This window comes from Salvelinus fontinalis, chromosome 6 (genome assembly GCF_029448725.1).
Source record: "Salvelinus fontinalis isolate EN_2023a chromosome 6, ASM2944872v1, whole genome shotgun sequence".
NCBI classification, from domain to species: Eukaryota; Metazoa; Chordata; class Actinopteri; order Salmoniformes; family Salmonidae; genus Salvelinus; species Salvelinus fontinalis.
The window spans coordinates 45,191,848-45,215,894 of record NC_074670.1 but is presented as its reverse complement, the minus strand read 5'-3'; the positions used below and the strand labels follow the sequence as shown (position 1 = coordinate 45,215,894).

Below are 24,047 nucleotides of genomic sequence, written 5' to 3'. Positions count from 1 at the left end.
TAGTACTAGAACTAGTTCTATGGTTTGTTCTGGTCGCACAGATTTATGGGGCCCCTAAATTATGACGTCAGCAGATTTGGAGGTCCATTCAGCTCAGTGAATTAATACAGAGTTTCAAAGTCATATAATCTCCAACCGGTATGATTAAAATCTAACACTAAAATGCATGCGGTAGACTGTGAACAAAATTGTTAGATACTGTTTGTGGGCGAAGGAGAGCATATGGGGAAGAATTGGCTACTGCTACTAAATGATGTGTGTATCTGCATTGTGCTGAGTATACAGCATATCTGTGGTGTCCGAGCAAAAGTAGTTTTGCGCAACCCCCCAAAAAAATGATTTCCATTTAGGCCAACTGTATTTTTTTCAGATATCCAGACACTTATTTGGCATTCCAGATTGAACGGGTTCTGTGTAGTACACTGGTGAGCCAGCATAAGTCGCTGTAGCAATTCACACGCCCGCTAGCTATCTCCGCAGTGGAGCCTTGTAGCTAGTACGAGGAGGAGTGTGTTTGATTTTTGCAATTGCAGCCTCAATGGCGGATAGAGCAGGATAGCGGCTTTGCGGACAATAACATCTCGGTACTTCTCTATTTGTGGCGTGACTTGGTCCGCCGTATTTTCCCGTGCATCCTACGGAAGAGGGGACTCCGGTGCATGCAGCAAAGTTGCGGTAGTTGAGGTTTCAATCTGTTACTTATTTTAGGCCGATTTAACCTGGCTAACTGGCTGGCTAGCTAACGTTAGCTAAGTGCATCGGAGTTCCCAACAGAAATATAGGCGAAGGAAGTTGCTCCTGCAATTCACAGTGGCTAGCTAAATATGGGAGACTCTCTTGAACTGATTGGGAAGCGACTTCTACTGCTCCTCAACGATGGCAGGTCCGCAGCCGGATCCGAAGCGGAACAGGCCGCCTGGACTCGTGACTGGCTCCGGGGGACTGTCCGGGCGGTCAGCGTCATAGGGTTGGCCAGCCCAGGGGTAGAGGTGAGCGGAGGAGAAGCGACGACAACAACTGCAGCTGCGGGGCTGACGGTCAGTGTTTTCATGTGAATAAAAACAACTAACGTTAGCTAGCTAACAAGCTAAACGCATGATTTAACTAGCTAGTTACGTATTTAACTCAACTGAAAAGAGAAAGCATACAAATAATGAATGGTCCGTTTATGTTTAAATTATATTATCCAACTAACACATTATGAATAGCGAAAGCTAGCCAATCGTGCTTCTGTGTTGCGCTTGCCAGATAGCCATTGTCCCCATAATTTAACCCGGGGATTTTGGGCCTTCGACAGATTTGAACTTAGTTAGCTTGCTAGCCAACTTTACCGTAGTCTCCAGAATGAAAATCATGTGCAATGGGCATAGCCTCATTAAAATGTGAACGTCGGTGAATTAGATTTGCTTGCCTCAAATGACCGAATGTAGATATTGATGGTGATACAGCTAACGTTAGGCCAACATAGTTAGGTGTAATTTGTTGCGTGTATTATCTTCAACGTCATGATACCAAGTGTATATTTTTCATTCTAAAATAATTTTTCGTAATTGCGTGACCCCTTATGTGTTCCTATAATTTCACTGATTAATAGGGAGGATGTAGTTAGAAGATTCTGCAGTTGAGAATATAAATACATCTGAAAAAGCTGTCTGACTTGATGATGCAGCCTGTGATTGATTACAAGGCATGCCAACATCCAGAACTAGAATTACAGAGGATAAATAATGTCAGGTGTCTTTTTTGTTGTTCTACCAAAGCAAATCCAGATTTTTAGAAAGGGACAGGTGTTGGTTGGAGTAGTTTATTCCGATTATTCATCTTTCAAGGAAGTCTCCAGGACCATTTTTGGGAAATAGGCTTTTTAACTAGTGCAGATAGTAACTACAGACACCGCTCAGCGCTCTCCGCTGCTGTTCTTGTTTCTATTGGGAGGAGATATGTTACTGTGTGTAAATAACATAAATGTCTGTATGTTTTTGCTTTTGCATGGACTATGTGTTAATCATCATAATGTCTTCTGTGCAGGTTATCTGGTCTTGGTAGGAAGGCATTTTTCAAATCACAGCACTTGTTTCACCTCTCACAGAACCATACAGTTCATATTCACAAGTCTGTCCATGTTGGGCTTGTATGCTGAGTGAGTCAGCAAGTTTCACATTTAAAATGGACTTCTGCTGACATATCTTGCCCCTGTCTTGAGACCTAGAGTAGAGCATTAGCCCATATAAATGCAATCCATTGTTACACTGAGTATGTTTACATGCATACTAATAATTTGATATTAAACTGATTATGGCTGTAGGCCAAGTATGGCATTAGTCATGTTAACACCTTACTCTGCTTATCTTAATCGGTGTACTAAGGTCATAATCGAAGTAAGTATACGCCGATTAAATCACCTGGTGTTCGGTGCAATCTTTAGAATAATTCAGGCATTTAAATGCCTTAATCCAAGTTACCATGGAGTATTTGCTCTGCACGTGCTAGCACAAGCAGCGCAAGCTTCCTTCTTTCGCACGAGTGATGTGAGTTCGGATAAACTCAAAGTATTTATCTTTAGAAATAGTTTTGAGATACAAACTATGTTTTTGAACTCAATCAAATAGACTTCACAAAAATAACATGGTCTGTGTTGGAACGTTTATTTGGATGGCGATTTCTGCATTTATCAAAGTCAGATCAAGTAGCCTGATAACCTCTCCCTCAATATCAACAAAACGAAAGAGCTTATTGTGGACTACAGGAGACCGAAGAGGGAGCGTGCCCCCATCCTCATCGACCATGGCTGCAGTGGATAGGGTCAAACGCTTCAAGTTCCACATCCCTCGGGACCTGAAATGGTCTTGCCACACCGACATTGTGGTGAAGAAGGTGCAACAGAGTTTCTACAACCTTAAATGGCTGAAAAAATTCGGCATGCTTCCCATTCGGAACAGTTCATGGATATATTATGCCAAGGTTTTTGGTCTTAGGCAAGGTTTTTTTGTGGCTGTTCTTGCTCAACATTTTTCTCTCGAGGAAGTCGGAAGCCACCATTTTTTTATTTCACCTTTATTTAACCAGGTAGGCCAGTTGAGAACAATTTCTCACTTACAACTGCGACCTGGGCAAGATAAAGAAAAGCAGTGCGACACAAACAACAACACAGAGTTACACATGGAATAAAAAAATGTACAGTCAATAACACAATAGACAAAATCTGTATACAGTTTGTGCAAATGAGGTAAGATTAGGGAGGTAAGGCAATAAATTGGCCGTGGTGGCGAAGTAATTACAATTGAGCAATTAAACACTGGAGTGATAGATGTGCAGAAGATGAATGTGCCAGTAGAGATACTGGGGTGCAAAGGAGTAAAAATTGTTTATTTCCAATATGGGGATGAGGTGGTTGGATGGGCTATGTACAGGTGCAATGATCTGTGAGCTGCTCTGACTTAAAGTTAGTGAGGGAGATATGAGTCTCCAGCTTCAGTGATTTTTGCAATTCGTTCCAGTCATTGGTAGCAGAGAACTGGAAGGAAAGGCGGCCAAAGTAGGAATTGGCTTTGGGGGTGACCAGTGAAATATACCTGCTGGAGGGTGGGTGCTGCTATGGTGACCACTGAGCTGAGATAAGGCTTTACCTAGCAGAGACTTATAGATGACCTGGAGCCAGTGGGTTTGGCGACGAATATGAAGCAAGGGCCAGCCAACGAGAGCATACAGCGGTGGGTACTATATGGGGCTACGTCCCTTTCGTCTGGGATTGGTCGACAGTAGGGGTTCTTCAATGAGGTGTTTGTTCTCATTCAATGAGAGACGACTTGTTTTCATGCGTATTTTTTTAACTTGAGAAATACTGCACCAAACATCTTAGATGTAAAATTGCGCGACTAAGGTCTCCTCTGGAAAAACATCAAAATTAATTGCAAATTTCTTGCGTTGTCTTAGATGAATTCTGACTTTTGAAGAAGTGTATTCTGGCTATATCGAGCACACTCGTTCGGGTTTGCCTAGCCAAGTTCAGCTTGGCGCCAGCCGAACCAAAGTATGCTGACGCCTTAAGACCCTCGCAGAGTTCAACAGATGCAACATTGAGAGCATTCTGTTGGGCTGCATCACCGCCAGGTACGGCAACTGCTCCGCCCTCAACCACATGGCTTTCCAGAGGGTGTTGTAGACAACCCAGCACATCACCGGGGCCACGCTGCCTGCCCTCAAGGACATTGACTGCACCCGGTGTCTAAGGCCAAGAAGATCATCAAGGACCTCTGTCACCCGAGCCCCCAACTGTTCACTCGGCTGCCGTCCAACAGACGGAGACAGTATGGGTGCATCAAAGCCAAGACCGAGAGACTAAACAGCTTCTATTACCAGGCCATCAGACAGTTGAACAGCCATCACTAGCTGTCCACCAGGCAACGCACACAACACACACACACCTTATGAACACACACACACGCAGCCAATCCTGCTGTCCCATGTTATAGAGACATTGAACCACTGGTCACTTAATGTTTCACATGGTGTATTTTAAATAATGTATCCCTGACAGTCTATTCTAATATTTTTGTTACTGTACATTTGTATTTTAGTTACTGTTTCTACACACTGCTTATTTATTTATACTGGTTTCATGATATAGCTCACTAATATATCTACTGGTGTACATATCATTTTTAGTTTGTTTTGTGTAAATTCGCCCGGTGTACATACACAGTTCATTCGGAAAGTATTCAGACCCCTGGACTTTTTTCACATTTTGTTACTTTACAACCTTATTATAACATTTATTTAATAAAATGATTTGCTCATCAATCTACACACAATACCCCATAATGACAAAGTGAAAACAGGTTTTTAGAAATAAAATAAAACAGAAATACCTTATTTGCCTAACTATTCAGACACTTTGCTATGAGACTCGAAATTGAGCTCAGGTGCATCCTGTTTCCATTGATCATCCTTGATGTTTCTACAACTTCATTGGAGTCCACCTGTGGTAAATTCAATTGATTGGACATGATTTGGAAAGGCACACACCTGTCTATATAAGGTCCCACATTTGACAGTGCATGTCAGAGCAAAAAACCAAGCCATGAGGTTGAAGGAATTGTCCGTAGAGCTCCGAGACAGGATTGTGTCGAGGCACAGATCTGGGGAAGGGTACCAAAAAATTCTGCCGCATTGAATGTTCCCAAGAACACGGTGGCCTCCATCATTTTTAAATGGAAGAAGTTTGGAACCACTAAGACTCTTCCTAGAGCTGGCTGTCCGGCCAAACTGAGCAATCGGGGGAGAAGGGCCTTGGTCAGGGAGGTGACCAAGAACCCAATGGGCACTCTGACAGAGTTCCTCTTTGGAAATGGGAGAACCTTCCAGAAGGACAACCATCTCTGCAGCACTCCACCAATCAGGACTTTATGGTAGAGTGGCCAGATGGAAGCCACTCCTCAGTAAAAGGCACATGACAGCACCTAAAGGACAAGATTCTCTGGTCTGATAACCTAGATTGAACACTCTGGCCTGAATTCCATGCGTCACGTCTGGAGGATACCTGGCACCGTCCCTACAGTGAAGCATGGTTGTGGCAGCATCATGCTGTGGAGATGTTTTTCAGCTGCAGGGACTGGGAGACTAGTCGGGATAGAGGTTAAGGTGAACGGAGCAAAGTACAGAGATCCTTGATGAAAATATGCTCCAGGGCGCTCAGGACCTCCGACTGGGGTGAAGGTTCACCTTCCAACAGGACAACGACCCTAAGCACATAGCCACTCCTGCGTTGTCTTGGCTTCGGGACAAGTCTCTGATTGTCCTTGAGAGGCCCAGCCAAAGCCCGGACGGGAACCCGATTGAACATCTCTGGAGAGACCTGAAAATAGCTGTGCAGCGACTCTCCCCATCCAACCTGACAGAGCTTGAGAGCATCTGCAGAGATACAGTACCAGTCACAAGTTTGGACACCTACTCATTCCAGGGTTTTTATTTTGACTATTTTCTACATTTGTAGAATACTAGTGTAGACATCAACAATGAAATAACACATACGGAATCATGTAGTAACCAAGAAAGTGTTAAACAAATCAAAATGTATTTGAGATTCTTCTAAGTAGCCACCCTTTGCCTTGATGACAGCTTTGCACACTCTCGGCGTTCTCTCAACCTGCTTCGAGGTAGTCACCTGAAATCTCAATTAACAGGTGTGCCTTGTTAATTTGTGGAATTTCTTTCCTTAATGCGTTTGATCCAATCAGTTGTGTTGTGACAAGGTAGGGGTGGTATACAGAATATAGCCCTATTTGGTAAAAGACCAAGTCCATGTTATGGCAAGAACAGCTAAAATAAGCAAAGAGAAATGACAGTCCATCATTACTTTACGATATGAAGGTCAGTCAATCTGGAAAATATCAAGAACTTTCAAAGTTTCTTCAAGTGCAGTCGCAAAAACCATCAAGGGCTATGATGTACCTGGTTCTCATGAGAACCGCCACAGGAAAGGAAGACCCAGAGTTACCTCTGCTGCAGAGGATAAATTCATTAGTTAACTGTACCTCATATTGCAGCCCAAATAAATGCTTCACAGAGTTCAAGTAACAGACACATCTCAACATCAACTGTTCAGAGGAGACTGCGTGAATCAGGCCTTTATGGTTGAATTGCTGTAAATAAACCACTACTAAAGGGCAGCAATAAGAAGAGACTTGCTTGGGCCAAGAAACACGAGCAATGGACGTTAGACCAGTGGAAATCTGTCCTTTGGTCTGTCCAAATTTGAGATTTTTGGTTCCAACCGCTGTGTCTTTGTGAGATGCAAAGTAGGTGAACGGATGGTCTCCGCATATGTGGTTCCCACCGTGAAGCATGGAGGTGTGATGGTGCTTTGCTGGTGACACTGTTTGGTATTTATTTAGAATTTAAGGCACAATTAACCAGCATGACTACCACAGCATTCTGCAGCGATACAACATCCCATCTGGTTTGGGCTTAGTGGAACTATCATTTGTTTTTAAACAGAACAATGACCCTAAACCAACCACCAGGCTGTGTAAGGCCTATTTGACCAAGAAGGAGAGTGATAGATTGCTTTATCAGATGGTCTGTGCTCCACAATCACCTGACCTCAACCCAAGATGGTTTGGGATGAGTTAGACCGCAGAGTGAAGGAAAAGCAGCCAACAAGTGCTCAGCATATGCGGGAACTCCTTCAAGACTGTTGGAAAACCATTCCTCTTGAAGCTGGTTGAGAGAATGCAAGTTGTGTGCAAAGCTGTCATCAAGGCAAAGAGTGGCTACTTTTGAAGATTATAAAATGTATTTTAATTTGCTAAGCTTTTTTTGTAGTTGGTTACTACATGATTCCATATGTGTTATTTCATAGTTTTGATGTCTTCACTATTCTGCACTGTAGAATATATAGAAACTCCTTTGAATGACTTGCTGTGTCAACTTTTGACTGGTACTGTATAAATTAGCAAAAATGTCTAAACCCCTGTAATTGCTTTGTCAATATGGGATATTGTGTGTAGACGAGGGGAAAAAACAATTGAATCCATTTTAGAATAATGCTGTAACGTTACAAAATGTGGAAAAAGTCGATCTCTGAATACTTTCCAAATGCACTATATATAGATTGCATTTTGATACTATTACAGTGTTATTTGGGTTGTTCATTCTTGATTTACTTGCTGTTTTTGTTTAAAAATATCTATTTTTCTTTACAATTTAATTGTTTGACTTGACTGCATTGTTAGGAGCTAGTAACATAAGCATTTCGCTGCACTGCTATAACGCCGCTATACGCAACCAATAAACTTTGATTTGATTTCAGATGTGTCCATGTAAACAGGATTATTAGAGTGAATTGTTCTTGCAAAGCATCTAAATGTTTAAATCAAACTCTTCTATTAGTCTGTCTTCACAATCGCATTGTGTGCATTCAACCGTACTCCCTGTAATCCTCATCAATAATGTCGCACTAGGCTACTTATTGACAATGATGGGTAAATGAGAAAGTGAGACCGGTTTTGAATTGTCTTGCCTATTTCTAATAATTGACTGCTCTTCCCGAAAGAGATGCCCATACTTTGAGGAGTAGACATGCTGTGTTTGAGTCACTAGTGCTGCCCGGGCTCTGCTGACTGTATGATCCTACCAAGGCCTGTCCTGCTGACTTTGTCTGTAGCCTGTCTGTGACTGCTCTTCTCCCATCAGTCCAACGTTGTCAGTGTTTTGTCTTACCTCAGTTCTTTTGAAAATGTACTCCTAACATGGCACTGAGTCTACGTTAATATAGCTAGTCTTACAGAAATGGCACCACTCTCCCACCATCTTTCCCCTCCATTCCCTTCTCCCCCTGTCCTGTAGGTGTTTGTGGAGTTTGAGGACTGTGCATGGCGCAGGCGGTCCTGGGTACAGGTGTACGGGGAGGAGGTGAGAGCTGTACTGGTCGAGTCCTCCATCGTCTGGGCTAACCGCAGCAGCGACCCCAGCCAGAACCACCCTGCGGCTGGAGGAGCCCCTGGAACGGCCTGGCCTGCCCTGGTGAGTAGCCACCTCCTCTCGCTTAGGGTTAACCAAATCATGTTTGGACTGTAACACTGAGCCACACCAGTGGTTTTCAATCCTCTCTGACCCTGCAGAAGTTTCACAATTTTGTTGTAGCCCTGAACTACCTCACCTGATTCATCAATTGAAGGACTTGATGATTTGTTGACAAATGTAATCAGGTGTGCTAGCTCTGGGATAGTTAAAATACATGGAACCACAGCTAAGTGATCTGATCTGGACCGGTTGCAAACAGCATGATGGGAGGTCACCTAAAAACAACTATTGGGGGAGACTATTAGGTCATGGGCTGTAAAATGGGGTTAAAGTCCTGGTAGCAGATAATGGACCATAACAGATATGTATGTAGTTGGTGCTGTATATGAACTAATATACATTGGTTGCGAAGTGGGATTATTTCCCGAAGTAAGAGCTGATTTGGAGAACCTCAAACCTAACTTTTAGAACGACATAATATAATAACGATTGATTTTACTATTTGTAATCTGGGAATGTTTTCTTGGGGTGCTCTAAGCTACTATTATATGCGTGTCTGGCATGGAGAAATAGGTACTACACTCTCCTTTTAAGGTTAGTTCAGAGGGTGCATGTATGATGTATGCACTCTCCTCTCACATTCCCTGGCTGACTCCGAGGCACACCTGCATCTTGAATTGAGGCCAGGCCAGCTTGTGGAAATGCAATTGTCCCAGCAAGGGATGTCTGGAGGACCTGTTACCATTACATAAGAAGCACACACGCAGCAACCTGCTCTCTGCTCTCCCTCATGCTTTGCCAGAGGATAAGATTAGAGATCGTTCTCCAGCCACTCCACCAATTAACAGAGGCGGCAGGTAGCCTAGTGGTTAGAGCGTTGGACTAGTAAACGGAATCCGAATCCCAGAATCCCCGAGCTGACAAGGTAAAAATCTGTCGTTCTGCCCCCGAACAGTTAACCCGCTGTTCCTAGGGTGTCGATGAAAATAAGAATTTGTTCTTAACTGACTTGCCTAGTTAAATAAAGGTGGGGGGGGGGAAAGATAGGAACGCTAGCCTACATAATATCGTTCAGAGTTAGTGGTTCTTTTCCTAACGGTGTTCCTCTTCGTCCGCTAGGCGTTCCGGTCTCTAGTGGACCGTGTGGGTTTGGGTTCCCTGGTCCCTGTGGAGTTCTTCGGGAACAGAACCCTCAACTTCCTCCCTGACGGGAATTCACTCCAGAGATTTGAGGTGGGTTTACTCAAGGTTGTGTGTCAACTTTTATTTGAAGTGTGTGTGTGTGTGTGGTATCACTCTGTGAATGTCTGTATTTTGTCTTGCTCTGTAGGTAGAGAAAGACGTGGGGCACTCTCTCCTGCTGGGGCAGCCATCTCTGCAGGCTGCGGTGTCCAGCTGGCACAGTGACTTTGAGCTGCAGGAGATCCTCAGGAAGGGTGAGTCTTTGTTAAGACTTATCTCTGGAACGAATGGAAACCTATTGTGCTTTCCTCCTGCCTTTTCATTGCTCACCCATGTTTTCCTACACTGCCGTTCTCAATCCTGGCCTTTTCTAGCATCTACTTCTCAAACCTCTTCTCACTTTTCACTCCCTCCGTAATATCCTTCTGGCGCGCCACTCCACGGGTCTTTGAGCCTTGTCCTGTTGGTTGTGTTGTCTCTCCAGGCTCCTACACAATCCAGGGCAGGAGGGTTCAGGTTTACCAGTGTGAGTTTGACGAGCACTGGGCACCGGGCCTGGTCTCTCGGCACGACCCCAACTCGCACATCATGGAGATCACCATGGACCAGGTACACACACACACACAACCGCTGCCTGGATGTGCCTTTCGTAGTACCTTTTTGATGTTAGGTAATATGGCGGAGGTGTTGACAGCTGTTAGCTAAGTGTTATTATTGTGTTCTAGGCAGAGGAGACCCAGGTGGTGGATCCTCGGGTAATGCACGTAATACTTGCTGAAGATCACTTTGATGAGGTAAGTTGGATAAAGTATACAGTCCTACTCCTCCCTTGCTTTTTCCCCCAAAATACTTATGAGTTTGTTGGTCGACTTGTTTGAGTTTGCATTTTCCTCCTCCTTTCAGAACGGGAGGAATGCTCGGCGGAGGAAGGAGAGCGATGGCGTGAAGGGCGAGAGCGGCCGTAGACGGAGGACATCGTCGGAAGGCGAGGAGGACGTGACTCTGAAGCGTTTTAAGGGGGCGGGAGAGGGAGCAGCGGGGGGACAGAACGGGAGCGGCTCCACCAAGGGGATGGTGACGTGGGGTGAGGAGGTAGCAACCGGAGGAGAAGACGGAGTGGGTGGAGGAGGCAGAGTGAACAGCACTACCAACAATAACAGCAGTTCCTCTGAAGTCACACAAGGTCACGCCACTCCGAACAGCATTTCCTCCCACATGGACCAATCAAAAGCTCAGCCGCGGTACCCCAAGGAAAACGGACGCTCCCTCTCCACACAGGACAGACAGGGGTCGGCTGACTCCACCACTACAGTCACACCCACCCCACCCCCCCTCAAACCAGCCCCCTCCCCATTCTCCAACACTTCCTTCCCCTCTTTGGGCCAGATGCCCAGCCTTGTCCCTGGAGCTCCGGCCGCCAAGCCTTCCCCAGCAGCCCCGACCCCAGAGAGCGAGGAGCCATCCCAGTCTACCTACCCCAAGACGGCTGCCCTGGTGTCCCCCGGCCCGGTGACCATCTCGTCCCCATCGCAGGGCAGTGCCCCCAGCGTGGCCCTCTCTGCCCCCCTGTGCTTCAGCCCCAAACCCACCGCCTGGACAGGACCACTCAACCAGACGGAGGTGAATTAGTAACACTTAACTTGACTTTGCTCTTAACCTGTGTAGTAACACTGTAACTACTAACTATAATTGTTTTCACTAATATGCTATTTCCTTATCCTGCTTCTTTAGGGCTCTAAGCCCATCTTGGCTGCGGCTGGGTTCCGGCTGCCCCAGTCCAAGCCTGCTGGTGCTTCTGTGTTCGGAGAGGTAAGCTCCCAGACCAACGGTTCCTCCAACACAGCGTCAGTCTCCCAGGACACCCCGGGACCCTTCGGCTTTTCCTTCAGAGGCGCCAAGAACAACGAAGCACAACCGCAGCAGCAAGACCAGAACTTATTCTTCCAGTGTATGAGTCAGAAGACTGGCCAGAACCCTGGTGGTTCTAATCAAAACCAGACTTCAGGCCTGGGTCAGAGCCAGGCTAAAGACACCAACTACTTCACAGCAGTGTCAGAGAGCTTGAGTAAGGAGCCTCCTAGCCTGTTCAAGCCCTCCGCCTCCACAGAGGGACTCAAAAAGACTGTTCTGGCCCCCGCTTCAACTGGCCTGTTTGGCTCAGCTACAGCTCATCTCAAAGAGCAGTCCAAAGTGCCTGAGACCCAGCCGGCAGGCAACGGAGTGCTCAACAAGCCTTTCGGAGGGGACAAACTCTCGTCTTCCTTCAGCGGCGGCTCTGGGGGGATGAGGAGCTCTGTTCTGGGAATGGCTGCGATCGGCACCCCCCTGGCTCCAGCCTCTGGATCTCTGGGTGGTGCTAACAGGAGTGGCACTAACGGTGGCGCGGTGGGTGGCTTCAGCACCAAGACAGACAGCCACCAGAACCTGTTCCTCCAGGGCTCCAAGGAGCCTTCCAACCCCTTCCTGGCCTATGGGGAGAAGCTCTCCCACAGCCCCTTTAGCGGCAAACCATCCCCTCTGGAGCCTGAGACCCTGGGCCCTGCCTCCGCCTCGGAGAGCAAACCCAACCTATTTACAATGGCCGAGCCGCCCAAGGGCATCCTGTCTTCCCCCTTCGCCTCCCTCACAGGCGCCGCTGCCTCCAGTTCTTCCTCCCCAGCCCCAGGACCCGACTTCATACAGAGGCCCCAGTCTGATGCCCCCTCCAAGCCCAGGGAGGGCGCCTCCACAGGGGAACAAGGCTCCTCAGCTGAGGGTGTGTCTCTGGATGACCGGCCCAGCTCCACCTCGGGCTACCCCATGTTTGGGAGCGCTGTCCCTGGGGGGAGTGGTGAGGATGCGCCCATGCCATTTGACCAGGGCCAGGCCCAGAAGTTTGCCCTGGAGGAGCGAGGCCAGGTATCTAAACGTGACTCTGACTCCAGCGATAACAGCGACCTGTCAGACCTGAGTGAGACTGAGGAGGGGCTGGAGAGAGGGCAGGCCCCTGGGGGCCTCCCGGGACCCGTCAAGGAGGGAGCCATGCTGCTGCAGAAGGGTAAAGGCCCCGGGGTAGCCAAGGGCCGGCCACGCAACAAGCCCTTTAAAGGTAAGATCTGGAGCCTCGGGATAGGGCTCTGATAATAAAGTATTCCTACTGTACGTCAATGCGTTTCTCAATCATTCGTAACATTTCATTCGTCAATGTTGAGGCAAGTTAGATTGTGGTCAGGGTCATGAAACGTTAGCACGTTAAACGTTAGTTTGATGGTAAAGAAAAGTTGCTGACCAACTCTTCCCTAATGAATCAATTACCCTTTCCTACACTCTTTGATGAATAGGTTGTCATTGCGTTGTTTTGTATCGCTTCATATTCTAATCAAAACTCTCCGGTCTTTCCTTTTTCTCCAGTGGGCCAGTCAGTGCTGAAGGACGTGACCAAGGTGCGTCGTCTGAAGCAGTCAGGAGAGTCGTTCCTGCAGGATGGCTCCTGTATCAACGTGGCGCCCCACCTCCACAAGTGTCGCGAGTGTCGCATGGAGCGCTACAGGAAGTACCGGGAGCAGGAGCCTGACGACGACGACCCCAACGTGGCCTGCCGCTTCTTCCACTTTCGCAGGTACCGTCTGTGTACCAAAGACTGTGTTTTCCTGCGTGCGTGCGTGTCCAAGCACTGTGTGTGTGTGAGGAATGGCTGGGGTGTGTATCCTCTTACAAGGAATGCGACAACGAATATTGGTCATTTCATCAACCTCAATTATAATCCAACATGTTCTACTCGTCTACGCGTCCTGCACTACTCTGTCCTCCAACCTCTGACCTTTGCCTCCTAACCAGGCTGGCGTTCACGCGTAAGGGCATCCTGCGTGTGGAGGGCTTCCTGAGCCCCCAGCAGAGCGATGCCATGGCCATGGGGCTGTGGCTACCCTCGCCGTCCGTACAGGAGGGCCTGGACCTGGATACCTCAAAGTACATCCTGGCCAACGTGGGAGACCAGTTCTGTCAGCTCGTCATGTCTGAGAAGGAGGCCATGATGATGGTTGAGCCTCACCGTGAGTGCTCTTAGGCTGCGTCCAAAATGGCACCCAAAATGGCACCCTATTCCCTTAATAGTGCAATACTTTTGACCCGGGCCCAATCTGTCTGTGTCCTACAGAGAAAGTGGCGTGGAAGCGGGCGGTGCGCGGCGTCAGAGAGATGTGTGATGTGTGTGAGACCACTCTCTTCAACATCCACTGGGTCTGCAGGAAGTGTGGCTTCGGGGTGTGTCTGGACTGCTACCGGCAACGGAGGAACCGCCCTCTGGAGGGTGAGAGTCATAAAATCTAGAGAACATACAGAATGTGTGACTTTCCTGAAATTTTACGGTTTTCCAGAAGTCCTGGTTGGAAGATTCCTGGAATTCCATGGGAATAAGCAGCAAATCTGAGAATATTCCAACTATGATTTCTGAAATACTGGGGAACGTTGGGAAAGTTACCAGAATGTTGCCACCTTAGACTCAACACACAGGGATGGGCTGGGGTAACACTGAGGGGGCCCTGTCCATTTCACCAGCAGTGTTTGCCTGTAGTGGTCTTTCAGTGATGTTTGTTTTTGTTTTGAAGTAGTAAAGATTTAGCTGCTACTAATTGTTAATAAAGAATCGGTATATGATGTACTTTATTGTCCATTAACTTACAGGGAATGGACATTTTGTATTTATGAACAACCCAACCCAACTCAGTATACCCAGAATGGCTAGAAGCTATGGGTCAGCTGCAGTGCAGAGCCCCTTTACGAATGACCCTTCCTGTTTTTGTGTCTCAGAGGTGGACGAGGGGCCTGATGACGAGGTGTTCTCCTGGTTGAAGTGTGTCAAAGGCCAGAGACACGAGCCCCAGAGCCTCATGCCCACACAGATCATACCTGGAACAGGTAACATGGACCAGGATACCTATAGAAGCCTAGGGCCCAAATGGACCCCTAAGCACTTGTGGATGTCAGAGAGGATTTGACAGTTGTAAGCAATATGGTAAAAGCTCCACCTTGCCCTCTAATAGGCTAAGTAGAAGTTTCACCACATTCCTTATACCAATCAAATCCTCAAATAGGATTGGGCCTAGAACTGGGGCCTGGAGTCTTTCCTGCTCATGTCACATGGTCTGGACAAACTCCCAGCCCTAACTATAACATCCAATTATTATGTTGTTTATCTCCAGAAGAGTTGTCCCATATTGACATTTCTCTCTCCTCTCTCCCTCAGCTCTCTATAACATAGGGGATATGGTGCACTCAGCCCGGGGCAAATGGGGCATCAAGGCAAACTGCCCCTGCACCAGCCGGCACCACAGGCCCCTAGTGCGCCATAGTGCCCCCAACGGCATCTCACAGGTAATGCACCACCCCTTTTTTTAAATGTCAAACCAATATCAATATTTTACATTTTTACCATCCACGCATGGTTTTCACTTGTTTTACATATTGCTTGTCAAGGGCTTCATTAGAATGCAGTAAAATGTTCCTTGTTGTCCCAGCAGTCTGCAGTGTCCTCCAGCATGGGGAGCAGTGGTAGTGGACCAATCACAGGTGGTGGGGGGCCAGCGGGTTCAACCACTCCTAAACCCGAGGGGGGGGAGACAACAGTGGTCAAAACACGGCCTACATCCAGCACAACGTCATCCGAGGCGGCAGGAGGGGTTGATACTAACTCCACCAACAGTACCAGTGCCCCCCCTAACTCTGCCCAGACAGCCGCCCCCAAGGACAGCCGCCCTTCCACGGGTGAGGGCAACTCCACCGCCCTGCACTGGCTGGCAGACCTGGCCACTCAGAAAGCCAAGGTGGAGGACACTAAAGGTGAGGGCCAGGAGAATATCATCTCTTTCACTTCATCTTCTTGTCTCAATCCTAACTCATATGCTCAATGATACTCTCTAAATGTATCGTACATGTGTTTAGATTAGACCATCTCTAACCATCGTCTCCTCTCCACATCTCTAGACTCTGGGTCGCTGCGCTCGGCGATGGGCCGGGACACACGTTCTCCCTTCGGCCTTGACTCGTTCAGCGCCCTGTCCAAGCCTTCGTCCTCCTCCTCCTCCAGTCCTAAACTGTTCAACAGCCTGCTGCTGGGCTCCAGCAACACCCAGCCCAAACCAGAGGGCTCCAGCCTCCGAGACCTGCTCAACTCTGGCCCCGGGAGGCTCCCCCAGGCCCCCGGAGACACTGGAATACCATTCCCCTCAGTCTTCTCCACCTCAGCCGCTGTGAGTGTCTTTTCAGCTTTCCTCAGTTAGCTAGGAGAATTCAGATAATTTCAGAATGCCCAAATGTAGAATGTCAGAGTGCCCAGATATGGATCCTTACATAATGCCTACATGTAGGGACATTACAGGGGACCATTCCAGAATTCTTAGATTCTACAAAGTTCTAGGTTATGTCCCAAATGGCACCCTGTTCCCTATATAGTGCTCTGCTTTTGACCAGAGCCCTAGACTGCAGGTCTAACCCCTCCCTCTCTCAGGGGGACAAGATGAAGGGCAGCCTGCCTAACTTCCTGGACCATATCATCGCCTCGGTGGTGGAGACCAAGAAGGCGGAGGGCCGTCGTACGGGCGAGGGGGGCAGCGAGCTGGGCGGGGTGGGCCGCAGGGACGGGGTGATGGGCCTCAGCGTGCTGGACCCCCACACCTCCCACTCCTGGCTCTGTGACGGACGCCTGCTCTGCCTGCAGGATCCCTCCAACACCAACAACTGGAAGATCTTCAGAGAGTGCTGGAAACAGGGCCAGGTGAGAGAGAGACCTCTCTGTGGGGTAGAAAGGCGATTAAATAATTTTTTTAAATACGGATTTTTAATAAAGAAATATGTGACCACCGAGAGTAGTACTAAGGCGGTGTGAGTAATATGGTGGTGTGGAAGATGGAAATGGACTGAGAGTAGTTGGGGATGAAGTTTGGAAGAGGGAGATGTGTATTGTGAGAGATGAGGTGATGATGATTCTGTTTGAACTCTTTCCCTCCTCTCTCCAGCCGGTGCTGGTGTCTGGTATCCATAAGCGTCTGAAGGGGGGTCTGTGGCGACCTGAGGCCTTCAGTGAGGAGTTTGGGGACCAGGATGTTGACTTGGTCAACTGTCGGAACTGTGCCATCATTTCTGACGTCAAGGTCCGTGACTTTTGGGACGGCTTCCAGGTCATCTCCAGTAAGTAACGGGATCGTTCATTCAGCCATTCATTCGTCCATTTATTTGTTCTTTCATTCGTTCATCTCGCCTTATCTCTCTCTCTCCAGAGCGTCTGAAGGGTAGTGATGGTCAGCCCATGGTTCTGAAGCTGAAGGACTGGCCTCCCGGAGAAGACTTCAGAGACATGATGCCTACACGGTTTGATGATCTGATGGAGAACCTACCCCTCCCAGAGTACACTAAGCGAGACGGCCGTCTGAACCTGGCCTCCCGCCTGCCCAACTTCTTTGTCAGGCCAGACCTGGGGCCTAAGATGTACAATGCCTACGGTGAGAGAGACAGCAGAGATGGAGAATATGCAAGATTAGTAATGAGCCCATTTACTCTTTTAATGGGATGTCAGTCTCTGATCTCTGTTTCTATCTCCTCCTTTTATATTCTCTTTTTACACCTCTTCCCTCTTGATACTTTCCATGCTTCCTTCTATTACACCTTTTTCACCCCCCCTTTCTCTCACCTTCCATCTCACTCTCAGGTCTGATCGAGACAGAAGACCGGAGTGTTGGCACTACCAACCTGCATCTGGACGTGTCTGATGCCGTCAACGTCATGGTGTACGTGGGCATTCCCGAGGGAGAGGGGGAACACGTCAAGGGTGAGTAGGACCAACACACACTCTCGCACAGTGAAGCGGAACTTAACACACACACACACACACACACTCACAGCAACACTGACTCGCACAGCTGACTCATTCCAGCGTTGACGTACATCACACTAAACCACACGAGGCCCGTGACACATTTCTGTCCGGCACGCGCAATGATTTGGGTTTTTAATTCATTTTGGCCCGTTTCCATTCCGTCCGCGCTGCACTACAAGTCACAGCAAGCACTGCCATTGTCCTGCGCGCCAATGGCAGTGCATTGCCACACACACCCACCCACGAGCCAGCCAGTGCGCTGTATCATATTACATTTGCAGCAGCCCAACTGTTTTCCTTAATGGCACGGACCGAAAATTGAAAAATGTTGGAGGCTAAATGTTGATGCCAAGTTTCGGTTCCAACTGGTCATTGCTGTACTACAGGAAATGGCATATTTGTTGTCAAAATTATTAGGTAAAGGATTTGCATGCTAATATAAATTTGTACTAAAGGACACTATGACTAAATGAATCTACAGTTGAGTCATCTACATGAAATGACACAGCCTGACTTGATCGCATCGGTGTGTTCAACGTCAATTGCGCTGCTATACATGTCTCATTTATAGCGTGTAGGGGAGGGAAAGTACACAGACACATACATGCCACAAGTCCCAGGCTACTAAAATGTTGTGGCCCGGCTTTGTTTTTTAAAGCTTGACAATGAATAACCAACAAACTTGCAACAAAACACCACGCAAAGGGGAAACATGTAGGCCTATTACAGCAACATTTGAGCAGTAACCTAGCTGCAATACATTTCATGCGCACCATACAGCAATGCCGCGTTCAACCGCACTGGTGATCCATGCAGAGCGAAACATTTAAAACGTGTTTTAAGTGTAAATGTTACAACAACCTAGTGAAACGACTTACTTTGTTATTTGCAGTTAAAAAAAAAAAAACTTTTTGGTTAGGGTCGCAGCATATTTTGCATAGCAGCAAAGGTTGGACAAATAATATTTATTTAGTTTTATTTGTTAAAATGTTATACAGCATCCTATGAGTTAAGTGGACATTATAAAGGGGCATATTTAAAAAAAATAAAACGATTGCCAGGTTGGGTCGCAGTTGTATGCAAGTTTTTATTTATTTTTATTTTTTTGGTCTGACCCGCGAATTCGTTGTCTTTTTCAATATGGCCCGTGCGGTAATTGAGTTTGACACCCCTGCACTAAACAATGTAACCTTTAGCATGGCTAGCAATTATTACAAGTGTGTATTGACATGGTAGCAATTACAAGTGTCCATTTAGCACTGAGTGGTATGTTTCAGTAAGGCACTACTCACACTGACATTACCACTTTCCTCCAGCAACACTCATAAAAGATTCATAGAGTTTTTTGTGAGGTAAATAAAAAATGGTCCTTGGATCTTTGTCCTTGAACAGACATGTTTTCAATTCCATTGACTGCTGCACTGTATTTTTCAGTAGTTTTATTATGACAGGTTATAACACCTTAAATCTAAAGCAGAATTTCCCAAACTCTGACCTCAGGACCCCAAGGATTGCATGTTTAGGTTTTTGCCCTAACACTACAAAGCTGATTTAAATTATCAAAGCCTGATGATTATTTGAATTGGCTGTGTAGTGCTAGGGCAAAAACATGCACCTCTTTGCGTCCCGAGGACGGAAATTGGGGAAACCTGGTCTAAAGAGTATATAAAATAAAAAAACATTGCAAAATCTTCCAAAAATATGTTAACTGTTAAAATCACATGGGCTCCGAAATGACCCAGTCATATATAATTGGATTTGAAAGGCGCTCCAAAGTTTTCTATAGGAAAGTCGATAGGTTCACACAAAGATCAAATGCCCTCTACTGTCCCATTCAGCATTTCCAGTTTCTGGAAACTATGGACAGGAAGCCATTCCTCAGCATTGAGACAGAATAATGGTGTAAATGTTAAATTTAAGCCTGTCTTCAGTCAGTCCTATAGACTTTCCTAAGTTTCCCACACTAGTGTATAATAATAGAGGCCTCTGACTAGATTATAATGTTATTCATCCCAACTTGGGACATTGTTATATCAACACTAGCATCATCAATGATTAGAAGGACTAGACGAGGATCAATGACATACACATCATAAATGCATATTAAGGCACGTGCACCTTAGTAGAGACCCATTTTTTTTTTAAAGGTAAGAAATGCTGTTTTCTATCCTACTCTGGTGAAACAAGCCCAATGAGGCTAACCCCCCCCCCCCCCCCCCATGCAGCAATGGACAGGACCCTGGAAAGGCCCTTTAATGGGTCTCACATGTTGATTGTGGTAAAATTTCTCGTTCACAGAGACGGATATCGCTGGATGTAAAGGTCTGTGCATTTTTTAAAACATCACCTCCTTAGCATGCCTTTTTTTCTTGACTAACTTCTCCCTTCTCTCTCTCTCTCCCACTCCCCCATCCTCATGTCCTCTCCCTGTGCGGTTGGGGCCAGAACACTACGGTGGCTCATCTGTCTGTTTGTGGTCTGAGTGGGGTCTGCCTGCGGTCTTCCTTCCAGTGTAGAGCTGACCTTCAGTAATGCTCTGATAGTCAGTCAGACGAACTCTGTTTTTAAACCCTTTTAACACAACAACTTTGTTTTTATTTTCATGCTGTTCGATGTTAGTAAGTCTTTCCTTGCATTACATCTTCTGTTATCTGGGACAACTGGTGTTCTGGCCTTGACTGTTGGGGAAGACTAGATGTATGAAGGTGTAGGTTACTGTCTGTATCCCTGCACAGGTTCACTGACTCTCAAGGAGAGAAAAGAGCAGCAACTTGCTAGCTGCCCGTCTTTGGAGTCACATTCCCCCCTGACGGATATCTCTTCCTAGAGGAGAGATGCGGGGGGAGAGATTATAAAATAAACACACATTACCATGACAAGCATATGTAGCTGTACCGGACTCTATGCCTAACCGAGATCAAAGTCAGAGCAAATGAGCACCCCCCCACACAGTCTCTTCCACACACGCATGCAGGCAACTTGATCTATGGCAATCTCGGGATAATTTGTCCAATTGACCGGAATTTGAATAAAACATGTAGCTCCGTTAGTGTTTAGTCCTGTTCCTCACTAGCCACCTAAATGTTTACTGGATTAGTAAATGATGAGCAACTCTGAATGCGTCCCAAATGGTACCCATTTTGACAAAAGTAGTGTATTGCAGAAGGAATAGGGTGCCATTTGGAACCTATGTGTTGTGGCTGAACTCAGAGCTGCCACCGGCCAACAATGATGTCATAGCAGGGAGATTCCATTTCCCCCTGCCAGCCGAGCGCCCCTCTGGTTGTGGATGACTGATGATGAATCAGCACTTCAGAGGCTTGTGTCTCAAATGACACCCTATTCCTCCTGTTCCACCTGTAGTGTGCTACTTTTGACTAGGGGCCACAAGGTTATGGTCAGAAGATGGTGTACTGCATAGGGGAATAGGTAAAGGGTGTCGTTTGAGATGGCGCCTCGTGATCCTGACGTAGTGAATGAGCACTTGTATAGATTAGAAGGATTGTAGTGTTTTCCCTCCATAGATTAGAAGGATTGTAGTGTTTTCCCTCCTGTGTCTACAACTGTAGGATGTGAAGGTGTGCGGTACTTCTGTGCTTTGTGATGTTTCGTGTTGCACTTCTTCTTTCCTACGTCATTCCCTTTGAACATGGACTCTGTCAGTGACTGACCGGTGCTGGAGTTTGCTCATCCCTGTCTCTCTCTGTGTGTGGTCCCGCAGAGGTGATGAGCACCATCGAGGAGGGTGACGTAGACGAGATGACCAAGAGGAGGGTGTACGAGGCCAAGGAGAAGCCCGGGGCGCTGTGGCACATCTACGCCGCCAAGGACGCCGAGAAGATCCGGGAGCTGCTCCGCAAGGTCAGGGTTCATCATCACCACATTCCTTGAAATGTCAATATGCACATTCATTTTCTTTCAATGCATTATATCAGGAAAGAATCTAAAATGGTGGCTGAACTTCTTTAGTTCTACTGTTCCCACGATTAAAATCAGTCTCAAATGGCACCCTATTCACTATATAGGTGTGCTACGTTTGGGCCCATAGGGCTCTGATGAAAAGTAGTGCACTATATAGGTATTAGGGTGCCACTTTGGACGTAGACATTGTCTCTCTGATATACCATACCATGTTACTATGATTTACCATATCTTCTTATCCTTTGACTGTGGTAGGTGGGTGAGGAGCAGGGCCAGGAGAACCCTCCGGACCACGACCCTATCCACGACCAGAGCTGGTACCTGGACGGGGTGCTGCGCAGGAGGCTGTACGAGGAGTACGGCGTGCAGGGCTGGGCCATCGTACAGTTCCTGGGAGATGCTGTCTTCATCCCCGCCGGGGCTCCCCACCAGGTACTAGGGGAAACACTGGACGTACCAGTCGAGGTTTAGACTGAGACTTTTTTGTGTTTAATGGTTACATAGGGGCATAGCGTACCCTTATGTTTTCTCTTTTTAGCTATATGATGTCTATACTCTTGCTTTTCTTTTCATTCATACATTCTCTCTCTCGCCCTCTCAAAATGACAAATCAAACGCTCACCTCTTTCTCCTCTCTCATGTGCCCCCAAGGTGCATAACCTGTACAGCTGTATCAAGGTGGCGGAGGACTTTGTGTCTCCTGAGCACGTGAAGCACTGTTTCAGACTGACCCAGGAGTTCAGACACCTGTCCACCACACACTCCAACCACGAGGACAAGCTGCAGGTACACTTCGTCCGCCTCCCAAATGGCACCCTATTCACTATGTAGTGCACTAGTTTTGACCCTGGTCAAAAGTAGATCACTTAACTATGACTCCACTATAGTATAGGCCAGTTATTTGAGAGAACGAATAAAGGATTGAATCGATCAGTCAGCTAAACAATCAGTAACATATTGTGGTACAATTGTAATTCTGACGGGATTTGATGGTAATTTTGATCTCTGTTCTCTAGGTGAAGAACATCATCTACCATGCCGTAAAGGACGCTGTGGGGACACTGAGGGCCCATGAACCCAAGCTAGCACGCTCTTAGTGCCCGCTAAACACACACACACACAAGCTGCAGTTATAGAGTAGAGGTCTCAGTGTGCAGAGAGAGGCACGGTGATGTGCTCACAACTCTCTTATTTTGTGGGGGGGGGGTCTATAGTCAGCGCTTGGATGAAGGAAGTACTACATCATCGCTGTTACACGACATGCTCTACACGTCTTAGTTGTTTTCCAATTCACTTCTGATTAACTCTGTATTTAAGGTCAGTGTGTCCTGTTTGTGTGTGTGGAAGAGAAGGAGAGCATGTGACGTGAGGCGGTTCAGCTTCTGTGTAGCGTCTGACTAGATGTGAGCACTGGGCTAAGTTTCCTTTTGCGACAACCATTGACATTATTATTCTTCCTTAGAAGAGAGGGTTCACTTGTTTTTAGATATTTTTTGTTGTTGAAGTTTTAATCTTTAGTGGTGGAATTGAGACTTGTGCAAGTAACAAGCATCGAAGTGAACTAGACCAAAGTTTTGTATTTTTAGTTGTCTTATTTTTAATTAAAAGCAAGGACTTCTTAAACATGTTTTCTTTTATACGCCGGAGGATATTTCAGAGTAATGGCTTTTTGAATGCTTGACAGAGTGGCTTAGAGAAATGTCTCCATTTATTTGGTCATCTTTGTTGTCCCAAGGTTTGCATGGATGAACTGCAGACTTCAAAACGTTGTAAAAGAATCACAATTCCAACTGAACAGAAACTACTGGCCGTTAACAGTGTATCGATATATGTTGATGATCTTAGCAGTCTGTTTGATTTTTCAAAATAAAGTTCACAAATTAAATGTACTGGTCATTTTCAGGTGATTTTTATACAACTTTATTGTTGTGTGTCATTGGACTCAATTGTTGAACAACTGTTACATGTCTTCACATTGTAACATGTATGTATCAGGTGCTAAAGATGATGTAAACAACATGTCCATATAATGCATCAGCATGATTTAGCTCATTTAAAAAAAAAAAAGTTCCACTCCACATATGTTTTGGATGGATTTTTACCCATGCTGCAGCTGTATATGTTATCCGGAGGCAGCGGGCTTAGATCGCTAGACCACCCTAGGCCACTACCCAGTGTTCTTATGCTTCCTGACTCACCTGCATGAGTCTATATTTGAAAGTGATAACAGCAATAAGGCAGGCAGTCTCTTATTATATCCTTCCACTGAAGTCTATTCCCAGAGAACCAGACACTACTTGATGGCAAATCTTGTGTATTTATATGCTAGTTATAGGTTGTGGTCCTAATTCAATTACCAAACCCCAAACAGCTGTTGTATTACATAGAATATTAACATAATCAATTACATAATGCCATCGAACTATAGTGTGCAATAATCTTTGCACAAATACCCTGCCATATTTTTATGAGGGAATGAATGAAGACAGACTTGTTGTGGCAGCTGCCTAGCACCTACAGCAGGGCTCACCAACCCTGTTCCTGGAGAGCTACCTACCCCGGTAGGTTTTTG

At 46.6% G+C, this 24,047-nt stretch overlaps 1 protein-coding gene across 3 annotated transcripts; it reads left to right on the top strand.

Moving 5' to 3' along the window:
• Nucleotides 1-435: 435 nt before the first annotated feature.
• Nucleotides 436-23,364, top strand: LOC129857888 (lysine-specific demethylase 3B-like). 3 transcript variants are annotated; one of them, XM_055926563.1, is made up of 24 exons: nt 437-1,037; nt 8,347-8,523; nt 9,643-9,756; nt 9,854-9,959; nt 10,190-10,314; nt 10,431-10,499; nt 10,609-11,325; nt 11,437-12,793; nt 13,096-13,303; nt 13,522-13,736; nt 13,841-13,993; nt 14,494-14,601; nt 14,930-15,057; nt 15,204-15,522; nt 15,667-15,932; nt 16,190-16,456; nt 16,698-16,869; nt 16,959-17,180; nt 17,387-17,506; nt 19,853-19,876; nt 21,276-21,415; nt 21,731-21,907; nt 22,127-22,261; nt 22,492-23,364. In XM_055926563.1, the coding sequence occupies exons 1-24, from the start codon at nt 825-827 to the stop codon at nt 22,570-22,572; spliced, it is 5,613 nt and encodes a 1,870-aa protein (XP_055782538.1). In that variant the 5' UTR covers nt 437-824; the 3' UTR covers nt 22,573-23,364. The 3 variants fall into 3 exon arrangements, with proteins under 3 accessions (XP_055782539.1, XP_055782538.1, XP_055782537.1); XM_055926562.1 differs by having other exon boundaries at nt 15,201-15,522; XM_055926564.1 differs by lacking the exon at nt 19,853-19,876 and having other exon boundaries at nt 436-1,037; nt 15,201-15,522.
• Nucleotides 23,365-24,047: the final 683 nt, after the last annotated feature.

What these genes read in the sequence shown, in the direction of transcription:
- LOC129857888 (XM_055926562.1), top strand. Translation starts at nt 825, where the DNA reads ATGGGAGACTCTCTTGAACTGATTGGGAAGCGACTTCTACTGCTCCTC. An exon ending in AGTGCTGGAAACAGGGCCAG is followed by an intron (nt 16,457 to 16,697) that starts GTGAGAGAGAGA and finishes TCCTCTCTCCAG; the next exon opens with CCGGTGCTGGTGTCTGGTAT. An exon ending in GGATATCGCTGGATGTAAAG is followed by an intron (nt 19,877 to 21,275) that starts GTCTGTGCATTT and finishes GTGGTCCCGCAG; the next exon opens with AGGTGATGAGCACCATCGAG.